The sequence below is a fragment of the Synchiropus splendidus genome, chromosome 10, assembly GCF_027744825.2.
Source record: "Synchiropus splendidus isolate RoL2022-P1 chromosome 10, RoL_Sspl_1.0, whole genome shotgun sequence".
Classification (NCBI taxonomy): Eukaryota; Metazoa; Chordata; class Actinopteri; order Syngnathiformes; family Callionymidae; genus Synchiropus; species Synchiropus splendidus.
In genome coordinates this window covers 16476543-16497646 of record NC_071343.1, presented here as the reverse complement: position 1 = coordinate 16497646, position 21104 = coordinate 16476543, and the positions used below count along the sequence as shown (strand labels likewise).

Sequence of the window (21104 nt, the reverse complement as noted above, 5' to 3'; positions counted from 1 at the left end):
CACATAGCTGCACCACACCAGAACCTCCCGTCACAGGAACAGCTTCTTCCCCTCGGCCGTCAGACTGTTGAATTCGTAAACAGCCTTTGTTGTTTAGTTTAGTTTAGTTTAGTTTAGTTCACTCTAGTTTATTTATTTTTTGACAGCACTTTATTCCAAAGCACTTTCCTAGTTGGTGAGGTCCCCACTGACCATAATTCTGATTGTGATTCTAAAGGTTTATACAGTATGATACCTGGAAATTGATCTGTCACAATGCTCATGTGCTTCCAGAAAAAACAAAAAATCCTGTACAGAAAATGTGCAAAGCGACTTGACGTAACATACATCATACTTATACTGCATGTTACTGTGTGCATGAGTCACACAGCCATGGCTCCCCAGACCAGTGAGTCTCAGATAAAACCACTGAATAGTACAATTCTGGTTATCGCAAGCAACCATGTCTGCCACAGGTGTGGTGTCACCTTCCCAGTCATCCGTACAGTGCTGTCGACTGTGTACAGGCCCCATATCTATGACCAGAATGAGGACAAACATATGAACTGAGTCTCAGTCAGGAGTTTGCACAGTGACACAAAGTTATGTATTTAAATGCAGCATTAGTGTCCGCAAAGTGACAAGTGAGTTTTGTTCTTTTATTTTTTAAAAGGTTTGTTTAAGCTGTTTTAAATGCTTTGGTCATTGCCATTTCAGTGATCAGTTGAAACAAGAAACGACCGTATCGTTCCGCACACTTTAAAATGGCAGACAACATTTAAAATGTTATTTTGATGCAAAGCTCAGCTGTGAAATTTGATCGCTAAAGAAAAACTGAATTAACTACTGAATTTCATTTTCAAGGACTTGTGGGCCCTAAGAATGTCGTATTTCTTGATTAAATAAACAAGCTGCAGGAGGGTGGAACAGTCTTGTGCTGCTGAGGTAAATACTGTAATTTGTGCCCAACTTTAGTTGCAGTATGAGCTGTACTTTCACTTTTGACACGACACACCCAGACACACCTACATACCAAGTCTCAGGAGCAACCTGCTCATTCTTGATCAGTGTCCTCCGTGAGTGGATTAACTCAAGTGGAAGAACGGAGTTCATGAGGAGTCCAGATCAGTGGAGTGATGGGAGCCACACTACTGTGCTGTCCCTTCTTCATCTTCAGTCTCGGTATGTGGCTTTACTTCCAGTGTGCCACAGTGTTTCAGTCGGTGCCTTCCCGGAGCTCCAAGAGTGGCTGAAGATGTTTATTAAAACTGTTACAGCTCTTCATTAAAGTCACGCTGGTGTGTGGATGACGATCCTCAGAAACTACTGTGTCACTACTGCAGGACGAGGGCGTCATCATATTCACAGCTGTGATGCTTAGATATGGTGGCATCATCATACAGTGGCTCTGGGGCGCAGACGATGATGTGAACAACAATCCAGCCACATCATACCCAGGATGTATTATGATTATAAAACACAACATATTGGTTATGTTTTGATAACAATGAAGAGAAAACCCCACCCAACACTGAGAGTCTTGTGTATCTGCCCGAGGCAGTTCTGCAACAATAGAACGCACCAGGAAACAGTTCTGAAAGTAAATTCATCAACCGTGACGTAAACCTGAAGAAGCAATGGTCGGCACACGTGAGGCGGAGCTGACCGTCATCAAACATGGAAAACCATAATAGTAGGGCCCTTTAAGGACCATTTCCTGTGGTAATGGTTTGGCTTTGAGCATCTGTTCAGAATCAGTACACTGCTTTCATGTTAGCATATCAATAGCTGCAGGTGCACCAGGGCGACTGGTTCAAGAGTGTCGCACATCCTAAAACAATCAAAGCCTTTTCTGAACACCATATTTCTTCTGTCGTTCTCAGCTGCAGCACGGGGCCTTGAATATGCCTTAAAAGGTCACGAGATCTACATCAAGCCGCCAGACTTTGTTCCTCCAGAGAAGATTTTTTGGAGACATAACGGCAAAGATGTTGTCATGGTCAACGGCAGAGAAAAACAGGAATACGGCTCGTACAAAGGCAGAATCATGCTCAACCGGTATTCTGCAGAGCTCTGGATCAAAGACGTTCGGTTTGAGGATGGAGGAGAATATGAGTTGGAGGTTTGGCACAAAAACCAGGAGTATCCCATACAAAAGATGTATTATCATTTTGAGGTCATTGGTGAGTTCATTCTGCTTCGCTGTGAAGTCTCTGATGATACTAACTTTGATGATGAAAACAGTCTGCAGACGTGACCCCACCATAGTTCTGGGTCAAAAAAGAGTCAAGAACCAATGCTGAAAAATATAAATAAATAAATGGGGTATGCAGTATAACCAATACAGTATAACCACTTTGAACTCTGCCTCCTCTCTCCACGTCTTTAAACATCTGGCTTTGCAAAATGTCTCCAAACTTGTCTCCAAAGTCGCCATCTGTGATACACTCATGACTGATCTTGTTTTTTTTCTAGTCACTTCCAATCATCCATGTCTCCCAGCCATCATATTGAATACTACTGTTCATGTCGTCTGACTTTGATCAGATCCATGATCAACCCATGATTTTAGTTAGCATGACAGGTTGATTCTATTTAATCTTTATTATTCTAGTCTAATTGATTTGTGTATTTTGTGCAGCTAAAGTCTCCATCACCGATGTTTCCTGTGAGATGGATGATGACCACCAGGCAAAGCTGGTCTGCTCTGCTAAGTCCAGTCACCCTCAGTTACTGACCTTTGAATGGAGCTTTGATGGAACTCAACATCCTGGCTCCAACCTGACGATTGGCCTGAACAAAGATGACAAGAGGGTGTTCACCTGTCATGTGAAGGACCCTCTGAGCGAAGACAAAGCTACATTAGCAGCAGGCAAATGTTTCCCAGGTGCGTGTGGTCTTCTGTGAGGCTGTGACTTTGTGACATTGATGAAATCATCAAAACCTTTTTCTCCCACAGAAAAGAAGGATTCTGTTGACCTGAACGTCTTCAGGATTTTTGCCATCATTGGCGGCGTCGTTGTCATTGTCGTTGGCAGCGGCATCGTCGTCGTCGCATTGATCTTTGCTGTGCTCCTGATTGTGGGCCTTGTGCACTGGAGGAGACGTAAAGGTGAAGCATGAAGCACACACACATCGTAACAACACCAGAGGACACTCACTGAGCTCAGAGGTTGCCTTTCTGGTGGTGGGTCATGACATTGTGGAGGTCCTGGCTGGTGCTTCTTGTGTCGACTCTGAGTTGACTCTTCACGGTTGTGAATCTTTTACAGTGAAGAGCTCATGAAGCTTCATCAAACAGTGCCCTCATTTAAATGGCCCACAGTGTGGTGTTTTTTTCACTTCAGTCAACAAATCTCACATGCTGATAGAGGAGCTTCACATCAAAAGAAAATGTCATTACAAAGTTCTAACAACTTAAAGTTGGCACAATGGCTGCCTCACTCAAAAGGCTCTGTTAAACTACAAAGAGCCACAAACATGGAGTGTGAACTGTGCACATGAATCGCTTCTGTTTGCAAATAACCATTTACATCAATCACTGGAACCATTTAAGATGATGAAGCAGCGAATAAAAAACTGTTGTGATTAAAATTACAACTGACTCATGTCACCTTGGTGTGACATTATTGCTGCATTTTATCACGTATCTCAGTCTAACGGCGAAACCACGTGAGCCCTCACAAACTCCTGAGGTTGAATGAGCGTCTGTCACAGGGTGTGTTCCAGGTGACCCAGACTGGTGTAGCACCGATCGGTGAGAAAGCATTTGTTTGCTTCTCATATGACAGTGTGGTCCACATGAAGGGACTCATGTTGCAGAATAATGCAGGCACTTAATGTGGTCAATAAACCGCAAGACAGACACAATAGCTACATTTGAAATAGAACGCACCTCTTAATGAGTGGAGACACTCTTTCGCTCCCTCAGTTCCTTTATTATCCTCATTCTCGTCATGGACACCAAAAGGTTTTTTATTCGTCCTGGAGGAGTTGATTGGTGTTTCAATATGTGGCAAAATCACTGTGTACACAGCATCATTGAAGAGATGCTCAGATTCTGGCATCAAAGTTCAGATCCAGGACGAGTCTTTGGAATCACCCTGTGATTGTGCAGCACTGGAGACATTTGCAGTGTGAAGTGGGAGGTTGGCATTCTCAGTTGTGTGTTTAACTTTACGTACGTAATAATACCCGTCTGTTCAAACGATGTTACCATCACTGGTCACATACATCCATGTGTTGTTTGCATTGCTTTTGCTCTTCACCAATGTATCCACAGCCCAGAGTCAAAAGTTTATGACAAGAACAAACTGCTGGGCTCTGTCCAGCAGGTTGCATAAACACTCTTTATGATTTGAAATAGTTGCATTACAAAAGGTCCGCGCATCATAATCTGTGCATAAAGTGCAGTTAGAGTTGGTTGACAGAGGACTCGAAGACGAGATTCAATTATATAATTTAATCGATGAATCTTTTACAAGTAATATACACAGACAGACAAATAAGTATAACTAAGGGCGCCGGGAACCAAAACGCGGACCGGGAACAACACACAGGAAACGGGGTGAATCTGGAAAACAAGAGAGGCAGATTAGAATCAACGACCTACTATATCAATGGGAGAACAGAAAACACACACCCGGAGTTAAGCTCAACGGTGTGGTACCGGCACTAAACTGAAAGCGCTTGGTGGTGGTGACTACACAGACGCACACAAGGGGTAAACTTCACGGATTGATCTAACAAAAAGGTGAGACTAATAAAACTGCTCACAATGTGGACTGAATTGAGACAGGAGGGAGGCGAGAGTGAAATGAGGAAGAGCGAGGGAGAAGAGTTACGGCTGAATGAGGATTCAAGCGCGCAAGGAAATTGGAAAAAGCAGGATTAGAAGCAAGATCACGGAAGTCTTGAAATAGGTACCTGAGTGGAGACAATTCGCTACCATCTGGCACACGTAGCTGGCGTTGAGAAGAACTTACCCGTGGGAGGAGAATTAGTTGAATGACCGCCAGCTGTGTATGCCTGTCAAGGTGGAGGAAAAACAGGAAACGGAAACGAGGGAAAATAACAAAGTAAAAGCACAAGTAAGGTACGGAGGAAATACAATAAAGACAGCCGGGATTAAAGTGCGGACATGACATAATCTCTGTACGTGGGAGCAGAAATGCTGTGATTGGTCAGAAGGAAACATTCAGTAGCTCATAGTTGCCATCAGCTCCAAGGAATGGTGAACTTGGAAGTTAAAATCACTTGCAGCCAGAGCCTCGCTTCCTTGTCAGTCCAAACAAGCTGACATTCACCATCCTGTCCGCATAGTTGGTTGTTCAGAGATGAACATACACAGAGATGTGGACAGATGACGTAATTTCTGTGATGACAGACACATCATTCTGGAGAAAATTGTGTCACCTATGGAAGAGTGTGTTGTTCATGCACACACACAAGAGGTGTTAAGATCATCACAGTGTGAAACTGAACTAGTTTACTGGAATCATGTATTACATTTTAGATCTATTGCAAAGCAGCCATTTCTCTGCCACAGGTCAGTGGAATAAGGAGGTGGGTAGGTTCAGAGTCGTGCTGAAGGCAGAACGAAGCCCACTGTTTACTCTCGTGACCTCTCATTCACCAGGATTTCAGATGTTGGACAACTTTCTAAAGCAATAACTTCAACACAGAACCTCACCATGATGAGGGACTTACTGCATCATGGAGAGAACATTTGAAACATATACAGGATTCAGGAAAGCTGGATTTGGAGATTACATTTTGAATTTTCCAGTACGACAAATTAACTTTATTTACAAATTAATGTGCAATGACAATACGGCTCCTTCTTCTTTTGTCCTTTGTAGAATTGTAGTGATTGTATAATTGTCCTTTCAAGTGTTATTTAATCGATGTGATTGTGTTTCTGCTGATGTTTTTATTCTCTTCAGAGGTGAAGTTAGTCAGGCAGGCGGTCAAGGCTTCAAGTGAAGTTGTGTAAGTGGATTACAGAATGAAAACTGAAACATATCTGACGGACTAAACACGAATGTTTGATTTCCTTTTTCATTTTATTCTCAGACTGAGAGACTGTGGACTGTCAGAGAGAAGTGGTTCCCTTCTGTCCTCAGTCCTCAGCTCTCCGTCCTCTCGTCTGACACAACTGGACCTGAGCTACAACTACGACCTGAAGGATCCAGGAGTGGAGCTGCTGTCTGCTGGACTGAAGAGTCCACACTGTCACCTGGAGACTCTCAGGTCAGAACACATCATGGACACATCACAACTTCAGGACAATAAAACACAGATACGATGCGTTGACTTTCATATAGTCCGGCTGCAGGAGTCAACTCATCACATGACAGCCAACTTCCTGGATACACTACAGCAGAGGGCTGTGCCCATGAATTACAAAACCCACGAGAATAACTGCATCCAGTGCAACACTAATAGATAACATTTTCACATATGTGACTGTCAAAAACATCAGAAGTGGACTGTTTCATATGGATACAAGTTAATCAATGAAGTCTGAAAAGATACACAAGCAAGAGGACAAAGGATTGAGAACAGAAGAAGGAATTGCAAACTTTAGAAAAGCCCTAGAAGGAAGACTGGAATACAGCTTATTGTGCAGGCCTCAGTTCCAAGAGTAAATGAGGCTCAGATTCATCCAGAAAGATCTGGCAGACACTGGAGTTGTGCTCACTATTCCACTATAAAGAGATACTTGTGCAAATATAGGCTTCACAGAAGAGTCATCAGACGAAAACCTCTTCTCTGTCAAAATTCATTGTTTGAAATTTGCATCCATACAACTTACAACATAGAGACAAGCCTGATGCATTTTGGAAAGAAGTTAAAGTAAAACGGAACTTTATGGCTCGAATGATCAAAGGCACAGTATGTCTGGAGAAGAAAGGGTTTTTCTCCTCTGTCCAACTGTGAAGCATGGGGTGGATCAATCACACGTTGGGGTGGTTCTGCAGCCAGTGCCACAGGGAACATTTCACAAGATGAAGGAAGAAAATTTGGAACACAAACTTAATGCCATCTGTGAAAAAGCTGAAGTTAAACAGAGGATGTCTTCTACAAATGAATAATGATAAGAACTAAAAATCCACAGTGGATTACATCAAGGGTAAACTGAAGGTTTGGCCATGGCCTTCACAATCTCCTGACCACAACATAATTAAAAGGAATCAATGGATAGACCTTTAAAAGCCCAGGAATCTCAAGGAACTGGAACATTTTTAGAAGGAAGAATTGACAAAGATGCCTCAAACAACAATAATGTGATGATGAGCTACTGAATTATCAATTCAGTGTGTCCTCAAACAAAGAGTTTAAAGTCAGGTCGAAATAGAGGACTGAAAAAGTCTGAAGTATTGATGACACTCGTCTCTTTCACAGCCTGAGCTGGTGTTTCCTGTCAAAGAGAAGTGGTTTCCTTCTGTCCTCAGTCCTCAGCTCTCCGTCCTCTCGTCTGACACAACTGGACCTGAGCTACAACTATGACCTGAAGGATCCAGGAGTGGAGCTGCTGTCTGCTGGACTGAAGAGTCCACACTGTCATCTGGAGACTCTCAGGTCAGAACACATCATGTGTCCAGCTTCAGAGCTGCAATGTGAAAGTCAGAGGTGGAGACTCCAGCTGCAGAGAGTCAACAGACCATCATTGAGTTGAAAAATACAGAATGAAATCAATGCAACACATGGTATTCAACAAAAAAATGAACTAAACCCTGAGTTGGATGAGATTGTGAAGCAGAAGTTTGTTTCCATCCCACGTTCCAGCAAACACACTGCAGCATCTTCCATCTGCATGTGATTTCATGGATCAAAAGGAGCAGAGAGAAGAAAGAGTCTGGTCATATCTGCCCCTTTTTAATGAGCCTTCTTTCCCCAGTCAGAGTGTCAGCTTCAGGTTTTCCTCAGTCCATTCTGTTATCCAGAGTCCTGTCAGTTCACTTCAGTGAAGTGAGTCAGATACAGAAAGAGCCTGAGTAGTCATGACTGGAAAATCTCTGTCCATCTTCTGAAGACTTTAGGTGGTTTCTGCACGTATGACTCAGTCATGACTCTTGTTCCTGTTCCTCTGGAATTTAGAATAAACCGACAACATAATGTGATGAAAATCATATTCAAAAATCCTCAAGATGTTGGTGGAAACAGGGTGATCTGTCCACTGATGTCTGACACACATGGAACAGAGCGATCTGTGCCTTTAATTAACTTTATATTGTACATGGAATACATGACACACCTATAAGACACGGGAAAAAAAGGAAAAAATAAAATGCAGTTCAGACGATTGATTTTTCATGTTATTTATGAGTCAAAATTTCTTTGAAAATCATAAAGCGTGATGCTTTTATGATTTTCAGCACTTTGTTTTTGAACCATTAGGTGCAGGAGCTTCTGAAAATGAAATCTTAGATGTCTTTTGCTTTTCAATTTTAATCACGTCACAGAAGAAGCAGAGTCATGAAAATAAAATGATTGATTTCTGAGTCTAACTATGCAGCTTTGGTTGGAAATGAAAAAGCATTTCTGTTGATTTACTTTCATTTGAAAGGTGGTCCACAATGGCTTCCATGGAATACAATAGTTTGGGCAGAAACAAGAACAATGAGGACCAGAGATGGGAGCTCAGGTCACTGTGACTTGAGTCGAGTCCACTCGAGTCGCTGTTTCGATGACTTGTGACTTGACAAAAAAATGAAAGACCTGACTTGGAATTTCCAGACTCAGGACTTGAAGTGACTCAAGATAGGATGACCTGAGACCCGATGACCCAAATGACTTGAGTGTTGTTGATCAACGTGTCACGATTGTCATGAAGGAGTTAATCCAATGATAATAAAACAAGAATCCTGCTTCTGCCTGTGAGAGGGAAGCGGCAGCCCTATCTTCGCCCGCTGACAGGAGGGCTTACTCTGGACGGTACGTGGCACCTATCAGGGTGAGTTTATACCACAGCAGAATGAACAAAGTGAACCCTCTTGTCTGTCATCTCAGAGTCAATCACTCAGCGAGGCTTTTGAGGAGCAACATGAGAGAAACCTTCATGGAAATAAAGATAACTGCAAGGTCACATGCCACAAAGACATAATCGAGTGTGGGAATATTTTGGCTTCAAACCTCATGAGCGAGGTGAGAACAACAAGGTGGATGAGCTAGTTTGTCAAATGTGTTCCAAAGTGGTGACAACAACAAAAAGGGAACAGATCAAACACGGCTGAAACACAACCTCTCGAGCAGCTTTATGAAGTGCAGGTTTTAACAGGGGCCATGAATGTATTGTAGCGTCTGCTGGAAGTCACACACAAAAAACAGCCGTTCTGTAGTTGACAATCCTCTTTAATTCCGTCAAACTCGGTGGATTGGTCTCATCAAGAACAGCAGCTCGTGGCTCTCTCTCACAACTCGAAACAAAACTCCCTCTCCCCTTCAGCACAGCCCCTCGCTCCACCCCCACTCACCCGTCACCACTGAACCCTTAAAGGAACAGCATGAACATAAACCCAGAACGTTACATTGCCCCCCCCTTAATAAATCCCTCGCCCCGAGGGATCACAACAAAAATCACAGAGGTGCACGGGAGCCCTTCTGCGCCTCTGTGGCCTCCTCGGAGTTGAGGAAGCTCCTTGTTGTCCAGGTTCCACCCCCTGATGCGCCGAAGGTGCTATGTGGGATGGGGAGTCACTAACAGGAATAATTTCCTGATCCTGTGATGTGGCTAGCGCTCTTTCTTGAGATGACGGTGCAGAACCATGGCGTTGTTACGGGCGTAAGTCCCCGCGGTATGGTGCGAGTCTGTCCCGGTGAAGAACCACACGTCGTCCCCTAGGTGGCAGCTGAACCCTGTAGACCACTTCCCCCAGTCTTTCTAATATTTCACATGGCCCAACCCAGTGGCAATCTAGTTTTGGATATCGTCCCTTCTTCCTCTTTGGACTATACACCCAAACCAAGTCACCAAACTTGAAATCCCTTCCTCTGGCCTTGACGTCATAGTTCCTTTTTTGTCGATGGCCCGCTTTCTGCAGCTGATACCAGGCAAAAGCATGTGCTGACTCCATCCGATCCTGTAACCTGCATGCATACTCAGGCCCAGGTAATAAAGCTGGAGCATCTGGCAGTCTGCCGAATATTATTTCTGCCGGTGTCCGGAGTTCTCTACCCAGCATGAGCAGGGCAGGTGTGCATTGGGTGGAGTCCTGTACAGCTGAGCGATAAGCCATCAAGATGAGGGGAAGGTGCAAATCCCAGTCTTTTTGGTGTTCTGCCGTGACAATGCCTAGCTGTTTAGCCAGGGTTCTGGTAAACCTCTCAACAAGCCCGTCGCTCTGGGGGTGCAAAGGAGTTGTACGAGTCTTCTGGATGTTAAGTCGATCGCACATTGCACCAAACACTCTCGACTCGGAGTTCTTGCCCTGGTCGCTGTGGAGAACTTCTGGTGTGCCGAATCTTCTAACATTCCCTCTACTAGCACATTTGCAATAGTCTGTGATTCTTGATCTGGAATGGCAAAGGCCTCAGGCCACTTTGTGAAATAGTCCATAGCAACCAGGACAAACCAATTTCCTCTGTCGGTGAGTGGAAATGGACCCATTACATCGACTGCTACTCTCTCCATGGGTGCTCCCACTGCTAGCTGTTGAAGCTAGGCGTGGGAGCACTCCATCCTTGACCCTCAGAGTCTCAAATTTGGAGTACAGTCCTTTCATGGTTGGCGAACATCCTGCAACACCATCCCAGGACGGTTTTTGGCCCAACTCTACCCACTGCAGTACTGGTCCCAAATCCTTGTCTTGGCTCTGCTGTGTTCTCCACTCTGCTCCATCAATTAGCAGTGTCTTTGCAAGCAGAACCTTCCTCATCCTGGCAGAAACCTCCTCTTCAGCACGCAGTTCTGCTTCCCGTGCCTCTCTCTTTCTGCAGTACCGGCAACCATCACTTGCACAGGGCCGTCGAGACATGGCGTCAGCATTGGCATGTCCTGCCCTGTGTTCCACTTTGAAGATGTATGGGGCAAGCTCTTCTTGCCATCGTGCAGTCTGGCCTTCAGGTTCCTTAAAGGACAGCAACTACGTAAGTGCTGAATGGTCTGTGCGCACAGTAAAAGGAAGGCCACCCAGGTAGAACCTGAAGTGACGTATGGCTTTGACAATGGCTAGGAGTTCCCGGCGTGTCACACAGTATCGTTTCTCGGCTTTACTGAAAATCTTGCTAAAATAAGCAATCGCTTTCTCCCCATCTGGTCCGACTTGACTCAGCACCGCTCCCATCCCCACATCGCTGCCGTCTGTGTCCAAGACAAAAGGTAGATCTGGTTGGGGTGGTGCGAGAATAGGAGACTCTGTCAAAACCTTCTTCAACAGGCTGAAGGCTTGCTCGCATTCAGTAGACCAAGCAAAATCCTTTTGTTTCTGTTGCTGGCGAAACAGCGGTGCAGCTATACAGGAAAATCCACAAACAAATCTCTGGTAGTAGAATGCAAGGCCAATAAAGCTTTTCAGTTCCTTTACACTAGCAGGGGTTGGCCAATCCTTCACAGCCTTTACCTTCTCGTCTACAGTGCTGATACCCTCGCCACCAACCCGATGGCCAAGGAACTCCGGTTCCTTCCTCAAGAAGCTACACTTGTCGGGGTGATGTTTTAGACCTGCAGCCTTGATACGCTGAAAAACACGCCGCAGGGCTTCCAACGCTACAGTGAATGAACTTCCATGGACCAGTTTGTCGTCAAGATAGACCAGACACTCCTGACGCGGAATGCCAGCCAAAACTTTTTCCATAAGTTGTTCAAATGTTGCTGGGGCGTTGCATAATCCGAATGGGAGAACGCTAAACTGCCATGGCCCTCTGCCAGTGCAAAAAGCAGTCTTGGGTCTGGCCTCTGGGGCTACAGGCACTTGCCAATATCCACTGCGCAGGTCAAGAGATGAGAACCATGAGGAACCAGATATTAGATCAAGTGACTCATCAATGTGGCGCAGCGGGTATGAATCCTTTTTTGTAACACCATTCAGTGGTCTATAGTCCACGCAGAACCCTTTTCTTGCTCTTCCGCTTGTGGACCATCATGACACCCGAGGCCCAAGGACTGTCAGAGGGTTCTATTATTCCAGCTTTCAGCATCTCGTCGATTGCACAGTCAGCCGCTGTCTGGTGCGAGAGAGGTACGCGGCGGGGGCGTGTCCTGATAGGCTGAGAGTCGCCGGTGTCAATCTCATGCTGTGCAAGATGCGTCAGGCCCACCTCCTCTTCCGATAGTGCAAAGATGTCACTATATTCCCACAGCACCTGCCGTAGTTCATCTTGCTGATTTGGCTCCAAGTCACCACAGCTACGTCTCCAGATCTCACGTAAGGCGCTTATTCTGTCCCCCTACCCCACTGCACATGAGAGATCTTCAACGGAAGTCTGCGGTTCAAGCCGGCTGTGGGTAGTGTAGACCATTGCTGTCTGGGGATCCAGTCCTGATAATGGATCTGGCTCATGACGTGGCTTCGTTCCATTTGAGGTTGTTGGTAGGGGTCTTGGTTTCTCTGTGGGGCGGACCATTTCAACTTCCAGACCTCCTGGAAAAACTAGTGTTATTTTCCAAGTCCAACTTGCAGTCCCAATATGCATGGATCTTGTACAGCTGCAACCCACACCTCAAAATCGAGTGGACATCCCTTCACCAAAAAAGTCACTATGCTTCGTCCCAGCATTGGAGCTAATTCACCAGTTACTGTTCTCAATTTCACTGTAGTAGGTTCCACTTGGGTCCCAACTGGAATCATATCAGGTCGCACCAGAGTGGCTGTGGAGCCAGTGTCGACGAGGGCAATGCAGGGGGTTCCTTCCAGGCTGATGGGAATGTGGCAAAATTCCCCAGCATGGGTCCAGCCGACAACTCACGCGAACTCAGTCATGTCATCTCTTTCAGGGGAAGGTGAAGTCAGTGATCTCAGTTCATTTGTCTCATTTCCAGTTAGACCACATAAAGGGTGGGACACGGAAACTGGGGTCTGCATCGTCCTATTTACACAGACCCCGGATTGTTTTCCTGGGCCTTGGGGCACTGCACCTTAATATGGCCGACCTGCCCACAAATCCAGCACACAGGAGGTGCTCGGCGGGAACAGCGATCATTACATGGAGGTTGCAGCGATACGGTGCGGATCAGCTCTGACAGTTCATTCACCCACGCAGTCTTATCCTGACTTGAACTCTCCTCAACCACTGTTCTTATACATGGGCTTCTCTCCGTCTGATTGTCCTCAACTACACCACTGACGATGTCCCTCTCAACAGCTAGCTCCAGAGCCTCTCTCAAAATGCAGGGGTGCGCTAGCTGGGTTTGTATGCGGACCGCTCTCGGGGTTAAGGCTCGGATAAATTGATCTCTGGCCAACTCAGTCAGAACCTCAGGTGACATGTGGGCATAAGCTCTCCTTGCCAAAGATTCGATCTCAGCAGCCAACACACGCAGTGGCTAACCAGGCCGTCTCTGTCTGCCAGATAACTTGGAGTGCAGCACGGCCGACAGGTTACACTGTCCAAAACACTGTCGTAAAGCACCCACGAGAGCTCCATAATCCTCTCTTTCCTCCGGACTAAGCAGTAGCAAACATGCTAAAGCATCATCTGTAAGGCACAGAGCGAGCTGAAGTGCTTTAGTGTCTTCGGACCAGTGAGCAGCACGAGCCAGCAAATCAAACTGTGCATGGAAGGCCTCCCAGTCTGCCTTACCAGAGTACTTTGGTGGCTTCACTTGGAGCTGCACACCCTTGGAGCCATAGTCACCGGTGGCATTCCCATTATTGGCCTCAGAAAGCACTTCGCCGCCATATATGCTCCGACCCAGTGGGGAAAGACCAGCCTCAGCAGTCATTTCTCTTGCCATCTGCTTCACACGAGCCTTGTGTTCCGCCACTCGGTCCAGCTCGTCCGCCACAGTATAGTCCATCATTTCTTCTTTAATCTTCCTGCGTACATCAGACATGCCTTGTTTCATCGCCATGTCAATTTAAAGCAGCAGTAATTGCCTTCAAGCTTGTTTTTCTTCTGATACCAATGTAGCGTGGATTGGTCTCCAACAACAGCAGCTTGTGGCTCTCTCTCACCACCAGAAACAAAACTCCCTCTCCCCTTCAGCACAGCCCCTCGCTCCACCCCCACTCACCCGTCACCACTGAACCCTTAAAGGAACAGCATGAACATAAACCCAGAACGTTACAGTATTTACTTTTTATTGTTTTTTGTTTTTTATAGTTTTCTATTTCAAGTGCAAGTGAAAATATTGATAAGTTTTGAAAAATAAAACAATGTGAAGGTTCTAAAGTGGTACCTCGGTTCTCGACCACAATCCGTTCCAGACGGCCGTTCGAGAACTGAATTGTTTGTTTGAATGGATTTTTCCCATTACAATGAATGGAAAAAGAAATAATGCATTCCAAGCCTTATAATAGGCTTTTGTAGGAGTGAATGTAGAGTGTCTGCTGCAGGTGCGCTGTTCCTCTATGTGTGTGGCCGCTGCATGTGGGAGGGGTTGCTGAGTGAGTGACGTCTCTCCAGAAGTGAAGAGGTGCCCGGTGCGTGTCCAGCTCTGAATGTGCGCTTCTGTGCAGTTTGGCTGTGACAAAGTCATAAACCAAGTAACGCTCTGTCCCAGACTCGCCTCATCCCTGTCCCAGCTCCAGCCCACAACAGGACATCAAACCCTGGAGTGCGCGCTCCAGCCTCGGAGGTGCGAGCACCTCCCCTGTGACACTCTACCACGGTCCAGTGCGGAGACAGGAAAAGTTTTACACCTCAATATGAAGAAAATAGTCAGTAAATGTAGCTAACGAGACACGTCTGCATACAGAGGCTGCGTTATACACAATAACAAAGAGCGTCGTGGGTCGGGCCGTTCGAGTTCTGGATTTTCGTTCGAAATCCAAAGTAAAAAAAACTCTAAATTTTTGTCCGAACTCCAATTTGATCGAAGTCCAGGACGTTCGAAAACCGAGGCACCACTGTATTTGCCTTTTTTTTCTATCATTTAAAAAATGCTTAATTTGGTCTCAATCTTATGTTGACAACAATGTTATTTATCAGCTATAATTTCTTCAACAATTATCAACCAGCAAAATGTGTTAGCGTGACCAGCTAAACCTTCGTGTTTTCAGTTTTAATATCAAACATGAGTGCACAGGAGGTGAATGCCGTCATGGTTGGATGGATGCGTCATCATGTCCCCTCTGCTGACTGTAAACACGCCCTCTGATATCAGATCAGTGTCTACATGTCTATGGGAGGGACACCAGCAGCTGTGTCCAGTATGGTTTTAAAAATGTCCACTGTGAAGCCAAACGGCTGAGTGTGGAGAGCAAGCCATGTGGAGCAAACAACTCAGACGCCAGACAACAGGCTCAGACTTGGTCCGTCACCGGGCCACCTGTTCTTAGTGTCAACTACTGTCATGTTTGGAGGATAGGAATGATGTGATACAGTGGTGGAGGTGGGGGGTGTTTAGTGAACGTTCCGACCAGATGCCACTAGTTTGATGAACTAACAGCAGCAGTGGAGTAACTGAGCTAAATGATCTGCCAGCCAACTCCATCATGACCTTGACCTTTCATTCCTCATTGTGCCGATCAATGGCTCTGATAATGGTGACCCTGTGATGTCCTGATGCTGCTGTATAACGTCACAGTGTTTGGCACAAAGGCACGGAATAGTCAGTGAAGAATGATCTGTCATATCAGCAATATTGACCATATATGGCCATGACAGAGATGAGACCAGTTCCAGACTTGGAAAAACAGGGTTTAGAGAAACTATGATTCAAAATGATGGAATTAGCCTCATCAGATAGGCTAGCTACAGTTGCTAGTAACATTACTGTTGAATATTTTCATGAAGTTATTTCTGTTGAGTTGACTCCATGTCTCCTGAATATCAGTAACTACAATGCAAATCAGACTGAGATGAAGTGACTCTCATATCTGGTCTTTTCAACTGATGAAGATCAGACTGGGCAGTAGATAAGGTGACTTGACTTGCTCAAGAAGAAATGACTTGGGACTTGCACACGTGTGACTTGGTCCCATGTTGTTGGTGTCACATGTGGAGGTGAGATGATGGTTACCATGGGAACAGGCCAGCTGTGACCACTGGTCCAGATGAATCAAAACCTGCTGGTGATGAAATGCTAACACTCAGCTGCAGAGCTAACGCTATGGTTGCATCACTCAACACTTGTAACAATAGATGACGACAAAGTCTCTAGTCTGAAGTCCTGTGTCTCGAGTGTCCACCATTCTCACTGCCAACAGTCACAGACCACCCACACGGGGGCGCTGCAGTGCAGTGATTCCAGGATGCTGACTGGATGATTTCTGAATCCTTGGTCATGTTCCAAAAATCCAGCATCATTCACTGACGTCACTATAGTTTGTGTGGAAGTCTGCTCTTCTACAGAAGCTTTTCCTGCTCCATATTAGAGAGGGAGCTGACGATAAAGTCTTGTTGACAACAACACCCCCAATATATTGTTCCTCTTTTATCAGGTTTGTGCTTTCGTCTTCATGTTTAATCAAGTTGATCCTGACTGATATAAAATGATTCAAATATTCCAACAATAATAATATGATGAGTTCAGTGTGTCCTCAGATAATGAGTTTAAAGTCTTGTCAAAAAAGAAAAAGAAGAAGTCTCACTTGTTGATGACACTCGTCTCTTTCACAGCCTGATCTGGTGTCAGCTGTCAGAGAGAAGTGGTTCCCTTCTGTCCTCAGTCCTCAGCTCTCCGTCCTCTCGTCTGACACAACTGGACCTGATCTGCAACTACCTGAAGGATCCAGGAGTGGAGCTGCTGTCTGCTGGACTGAAGAGTCCATACTGTCCCCTGGAGACTCTCAGGTCAGAACACATCATCTCCTCTCTTCAGTTCTGCTCCACAACTGGATGGTTCTTCTGCTCTCATGATTCTCTAAAACACTGTTCCTCCTTCACCACAGTCTGTCAGGGTGTAGGATCTCAGAGAGAGGCTGTGCTTCTCTGGCCTCAGCACTGGCCTCTAACCCCTCCCATCTGAGAGAGCTGGACCTGAGCTTCAACCATCCAGGAGGACCAGGACTGGAGCTGCTGTCTGCTGGACTGGAGAGTCCAGACTGGAGGCTGGAGACTCTCAGGTATGGACAGAGCAGCAGAACTGACTGACTGAACTGAGTACATGAATCCAAACACATGACATGTTCTCCTGCTGGACACCAGTGGAAGCACCAGCTGTTTAGAGATCCATCTTTGTTGTCACCAACACAGTCATAAAAGAGCCGTCCACTTAGCAGCAGGAGATAATAGTCCTGAAACATCTGAAGTCACATGGATCTGCTCTCATCCTTCTGCCTCTTTCTTCCTCCAGGCTGGATCACTGTGGACCACAGAGGTTAACATCTGGACTGAAGAGATGTAAGTCTGTATCTTATTGCTTCATGAGAACTCCTCGACTCTGTCAGCTTCTAGTGGAGCAGCTGTGATGTTGACCCTTGGATCTGCTGCTGGAACTTGTCTTCATCAAGTCCAGGTCACTGCCCAGAACACTGCTCACCAACATGGTGTCCAGCAGCAGCTAGTGAGGAGCCTCCGTGCAGATCTAGAAGCAGCACTGTGGACTTTCCTCATCATCCAATATTGATTCATTCACTCTCTTCAGTCTTTGACTCCAGAGTCACAGGAGTTCTGAACATCATCATGTTCCCTAAACTAGACTGATGTTAGCGACAGGCTAGCTTAGCTCCTGACCTCACATGGAGACACTTGTGTCTTTCACATGGGACATCGGTCGCTCCAGATTATTCTGGGATGTTCCAGTCCTCCTGGTTCTTCTCTTGATGTGGCCCCAGTCTCAGATGACTGTTGACCTGACACAGTTTGGACCTGTGGGCTCATGATCTCCACTGTAGCTCATGTTGACCAACAGAGCAGCCTTCCCTGGCTTGCTGGGACAATGATTGTCTCTTGAAGAGAAGGTCTGTTCTTCCTCCATCATCACCACGTGTGTCTTCTTCTCTCAGACTTCCGTCCACTGTCACTGGACCCAGACACAGCTCACCGGCGCCTCCTACTGTCCAACAACAACAACATGGTGGAGCTAGTGACGGAGGATCAGGAGTATCTGGACCATCCCGACAGGTTTGAGCGGTGTCCTCAGGTGATGAGCAGAGACGCTGTGACTGGTGTCTGTTACTGGGAGGTGGAGTGGAGAGGAAGAGTTTCTGTGGCCGTGACTCTCAGGAGAGACGGAGGGAAAGAAGACGAGTCTGAGTTTGGACAGAACCTTTATTCCTGGAGTCTGAGCTGCTCTGATGATGCTGGATATAAAGTCTGTCACAATAAGACAGAAACTATCATCAAGAGCTCAGAAGTCTCTCACAGAGTTGGAGTGTTGCTGAACGCACCTGCTGGATTTTTGATCTTCTTCAGAGTCTCCTCTGGAGTCTGGACCCCCCTCTGCTCCTTCTTCACCCCCACTGAACCTCTGTACCTGGGATTTGGACTCAGAGAGGCTCCTGGTTCTGGTTCCTCAGTGTGTGTGTATGACCTGAGTGTGTGAGTTTGTTCCTCCAACAAATGGGTGTTGCTGGTTCCAATCCCCATCCAAACTGCTGACAGTGAGGAATGAATCTGCTTATGTAACAAATGTGGTCTTCTGCAGAAAAGAACAAAAGAATGAAATGTTTGAAGAAGATAAACTCTCTTTAATTCCTTTCCTTTCCCCTGTAAACGTCTTCACGTCCTGCTCAGTGGTCTCTTCCTGCTCCTTCTATCATCACTGTGTTCAGTCCCTGAAAGACTCCTCCAAGTCTCCATCCTCATGTGAAGAAGACTTCAACACATTCTCAAACCAGTCTGTCCTCCTTCTTCTTCCCTGTGGACAGATCACATGACAACAATCTTCATCCATGAACTCTTGAACTGTCAGTCGACCTTCAGTGAAGAGTTCAGATCAGCTCTGGAATATCTGATTGAATGACAACATTTGTGTGATGAACATGTGTCGTTGATGAAACTGCCACATGTGGATCATCACTCGCCTTCACTTGCTGACTGAGGTTATGTATCCGTCTGTGTGTTCAGTGGTGCATTCACTGACTGCCTGAGATTCTGAATGAAATGATCTTGAAATGGACCAAACAAACAAATCAACAATGACAGGAACCGAAATATTGTTTGCAATGGAGATCATAACCCTGTAACATGTTCCACAGAGGACTCTCCACGGTCCATTTGAATTCCTCCCATTGTGCCATTGTTTTGGGATGGAAAGGTGTTGACTGTAAATATGTAAATGAAATACATTAAAATAGATGTTTTACATAAAAGGAAGAAGTTGTTGATGAAGACATACAGCTAAGCAAAGAAATAAAATTCATAAATACATTATAGTAGTATAAAATCATGCAGACTGTGAAGCTGAAAACTAAATATAGCACAGTTACCTGGCAGAGGCTGAGTTGAAAAGACCATTTTTAAATTTGAGGATCATGCTCTAATTTTAGCAACCAAATTGTTACTTATTTTACTTATATATCTATGTATTCACATAGAATACATTGGTTTAAACTAAAAAAAAATAAATCATTAAAATAAATTAATTGCAAATACAGAACCTATTTTTTCCACCTTGTCCGAGGATGGAAAGAGACGGAGCCTCCGATCTTAAGTTCATCAACCAGAGGGTCCAGCCATGGCCGAAGAACCACCTCTGAACAAGACGGTGTGGAACACCGAAGTGTCCATCATATCATTCAGATAACTCTGAGCAAAGGTCGAAGCAGATGACCTAGAGGCTGCTTGGCAGATGTCTTCCGTAGAAGCACCACCAAAAAGTGCAGCAGATGAGGAGATAGGTCTTGTTGTGTGAGCTCTGAGGCCACAGAGCCCTCTGCTTCATAAGCAATAGAGATGGCCATACAAATCCAGTGTGCAAGAGGCTGTGACATCACAGTTCTGCCCTTCAGTTTTCCCCCCATAAGAGACAGTCTGTTAGATGGAAACTCCTCGTCCTACCGATGTAACAAGCGAGAGCTCACACTGGACAACAAACAATGATCAAGTATGGCATTCTCAGAACTCACACCTCAAAGTTTTTGGTCAAGAAAACCAACATATTGACAGTGGATGGTTTTAACAGTGACCTCTGGCATGTGACGATATTCCCAGCTGTGCTAAACATCCTCTCTGATGTGGTGCTCGTCGCTGGGATCCACAAGTATTTTTTTGCCAACTTGCCAATGAGTGGGAAGTGAACCTCATGCACTTTCCACCGTGCAGGTGGATCGCTATCTGTATCAGTTGGCTGCCCAAGCAAGTAGCTGCTCACTTCAGCCTCAATTGTCTCTTTGTCAGAGACAACTCTGGCAGACGTCTTTAAGAAGCTGCCAAGGTTCCTCCTCAACTTCTTGGATGAACCCTCACACGGTCCTGAAGCTGGAGGTGCTGTTCCTGAGGTACACGGAAGGCATTCCATCTCTCGCTCTGATGGCTCCACTCTCTTCAGGAGTCAAGTGTTCACTGCGGAAAGATCAAGAAACGATGCCATGTTGATGAGTTCATGCCATGTTTGGCTCAGCATATTTGCTGGTCAAGTTTTCCAGCGGAGATTTTTTGATGGTCTTGGTGAGGTCTGCATCCTCATCTTCACCCATGAGTAAATCTTTGCTGATCATGTTCAGAGCAGGCGTCAGACAAGACACTGTCACATAGTCCTCAGAAGAGAGGGCGTCAGTAAAGTCGAGGACGGGCCCTCACCCTTTCATGACAGAGTCCAGGACTTACGTCCAGGACATCACTGTCCTGCCACGTAAGGACCAGGTGCCTCGTCAACTGTTCTGCAGCCCAAACTTCCGAGATGGCTTTTTCTTGTTCAAGCAGCTGCTGGATCATTGCCTGCTTGGAGCCCCATCTTGTTGGCGACTGAAATCCGTTTATGAGAAGGAAGACCATGCTCCAGTTGTGCTGCTTCCAGCTGTGTGAGAATGTGCTGATGATTTTCTTGCAAACTGCAACAGCTCTGTCAATCCTGGAATCCTTCATGCCTCTCTTTGCAAAAAATAAATAAGTAAAATAAAACCCACAGCAAGCTT

At 45.7% G+C, this 21104-nt stretch overlaps 1 protein-coding gene across 2 annotated transcripts; it reads left to right on the top strand.

Annotated features, from left to right (window-relative positions):
* Positions 1-1046: 1046 nt before the first annotated feature.
* On the top strand, positions 1047-19320 carry LOC128766409 (uncharacterized). Of its 2 annotated transcripts, XM_053878025.1 has the most exons (11): positions 1047-1161; positions 1863-2162; positions 2621-2866; positions 2939-3091; positions 5925-5970; positions 6055-6231; positions 7387-7563; positions 16705-16878; positions 16977-17150; positions 17381-17427; positions 18033-19320. In XM_053878025.1, exons 1-11 carry the CDS (start codon positions 1116-1118, stop codon positions 18569-18571), a joined length of 2079 nt encoding a protein of 692 aa, XP_053734000.1. In that variant the 5' UTR covers positions 1047-1115; the 3' UTR covers positions 18572-19320. The 2 variants fall into 2 exon arrangements, with proteins under 2 accessions (XP_053734000.1, XP_053734002.1); XM_053878027.1 differs by lacking the exon at positions 7387-7563.
* The last annotated feature ends 1784 nt before the right edge of the window (positions 19321-21104 follow it).

Excerpts from the sequence above, each read along its gene's own strand:
- LOC128766409 (XM_053878025.1), top strand. The coding sequence starts at position 1,116 with ATGGGAGCCACACTACTGTGCTGTCCCTTCTTCATCTTCAGTCTCG. Across the intron at positions 2,163-2,620 it reads TTATCATTTTGAGGTCATTG|CTAAAGTCTCCATCACCGAT; the intron begins GTGAGTTCATTC and ends TATTTTGTGCAG. Across the intron at positions 7,564-16,704 it reads TGTCATCTGGAGACTCTCAG|CCTGATCTGGTGTCAGCTGT; the intron begins GTCAGAACACAT and ends TCTCTTTCACAG.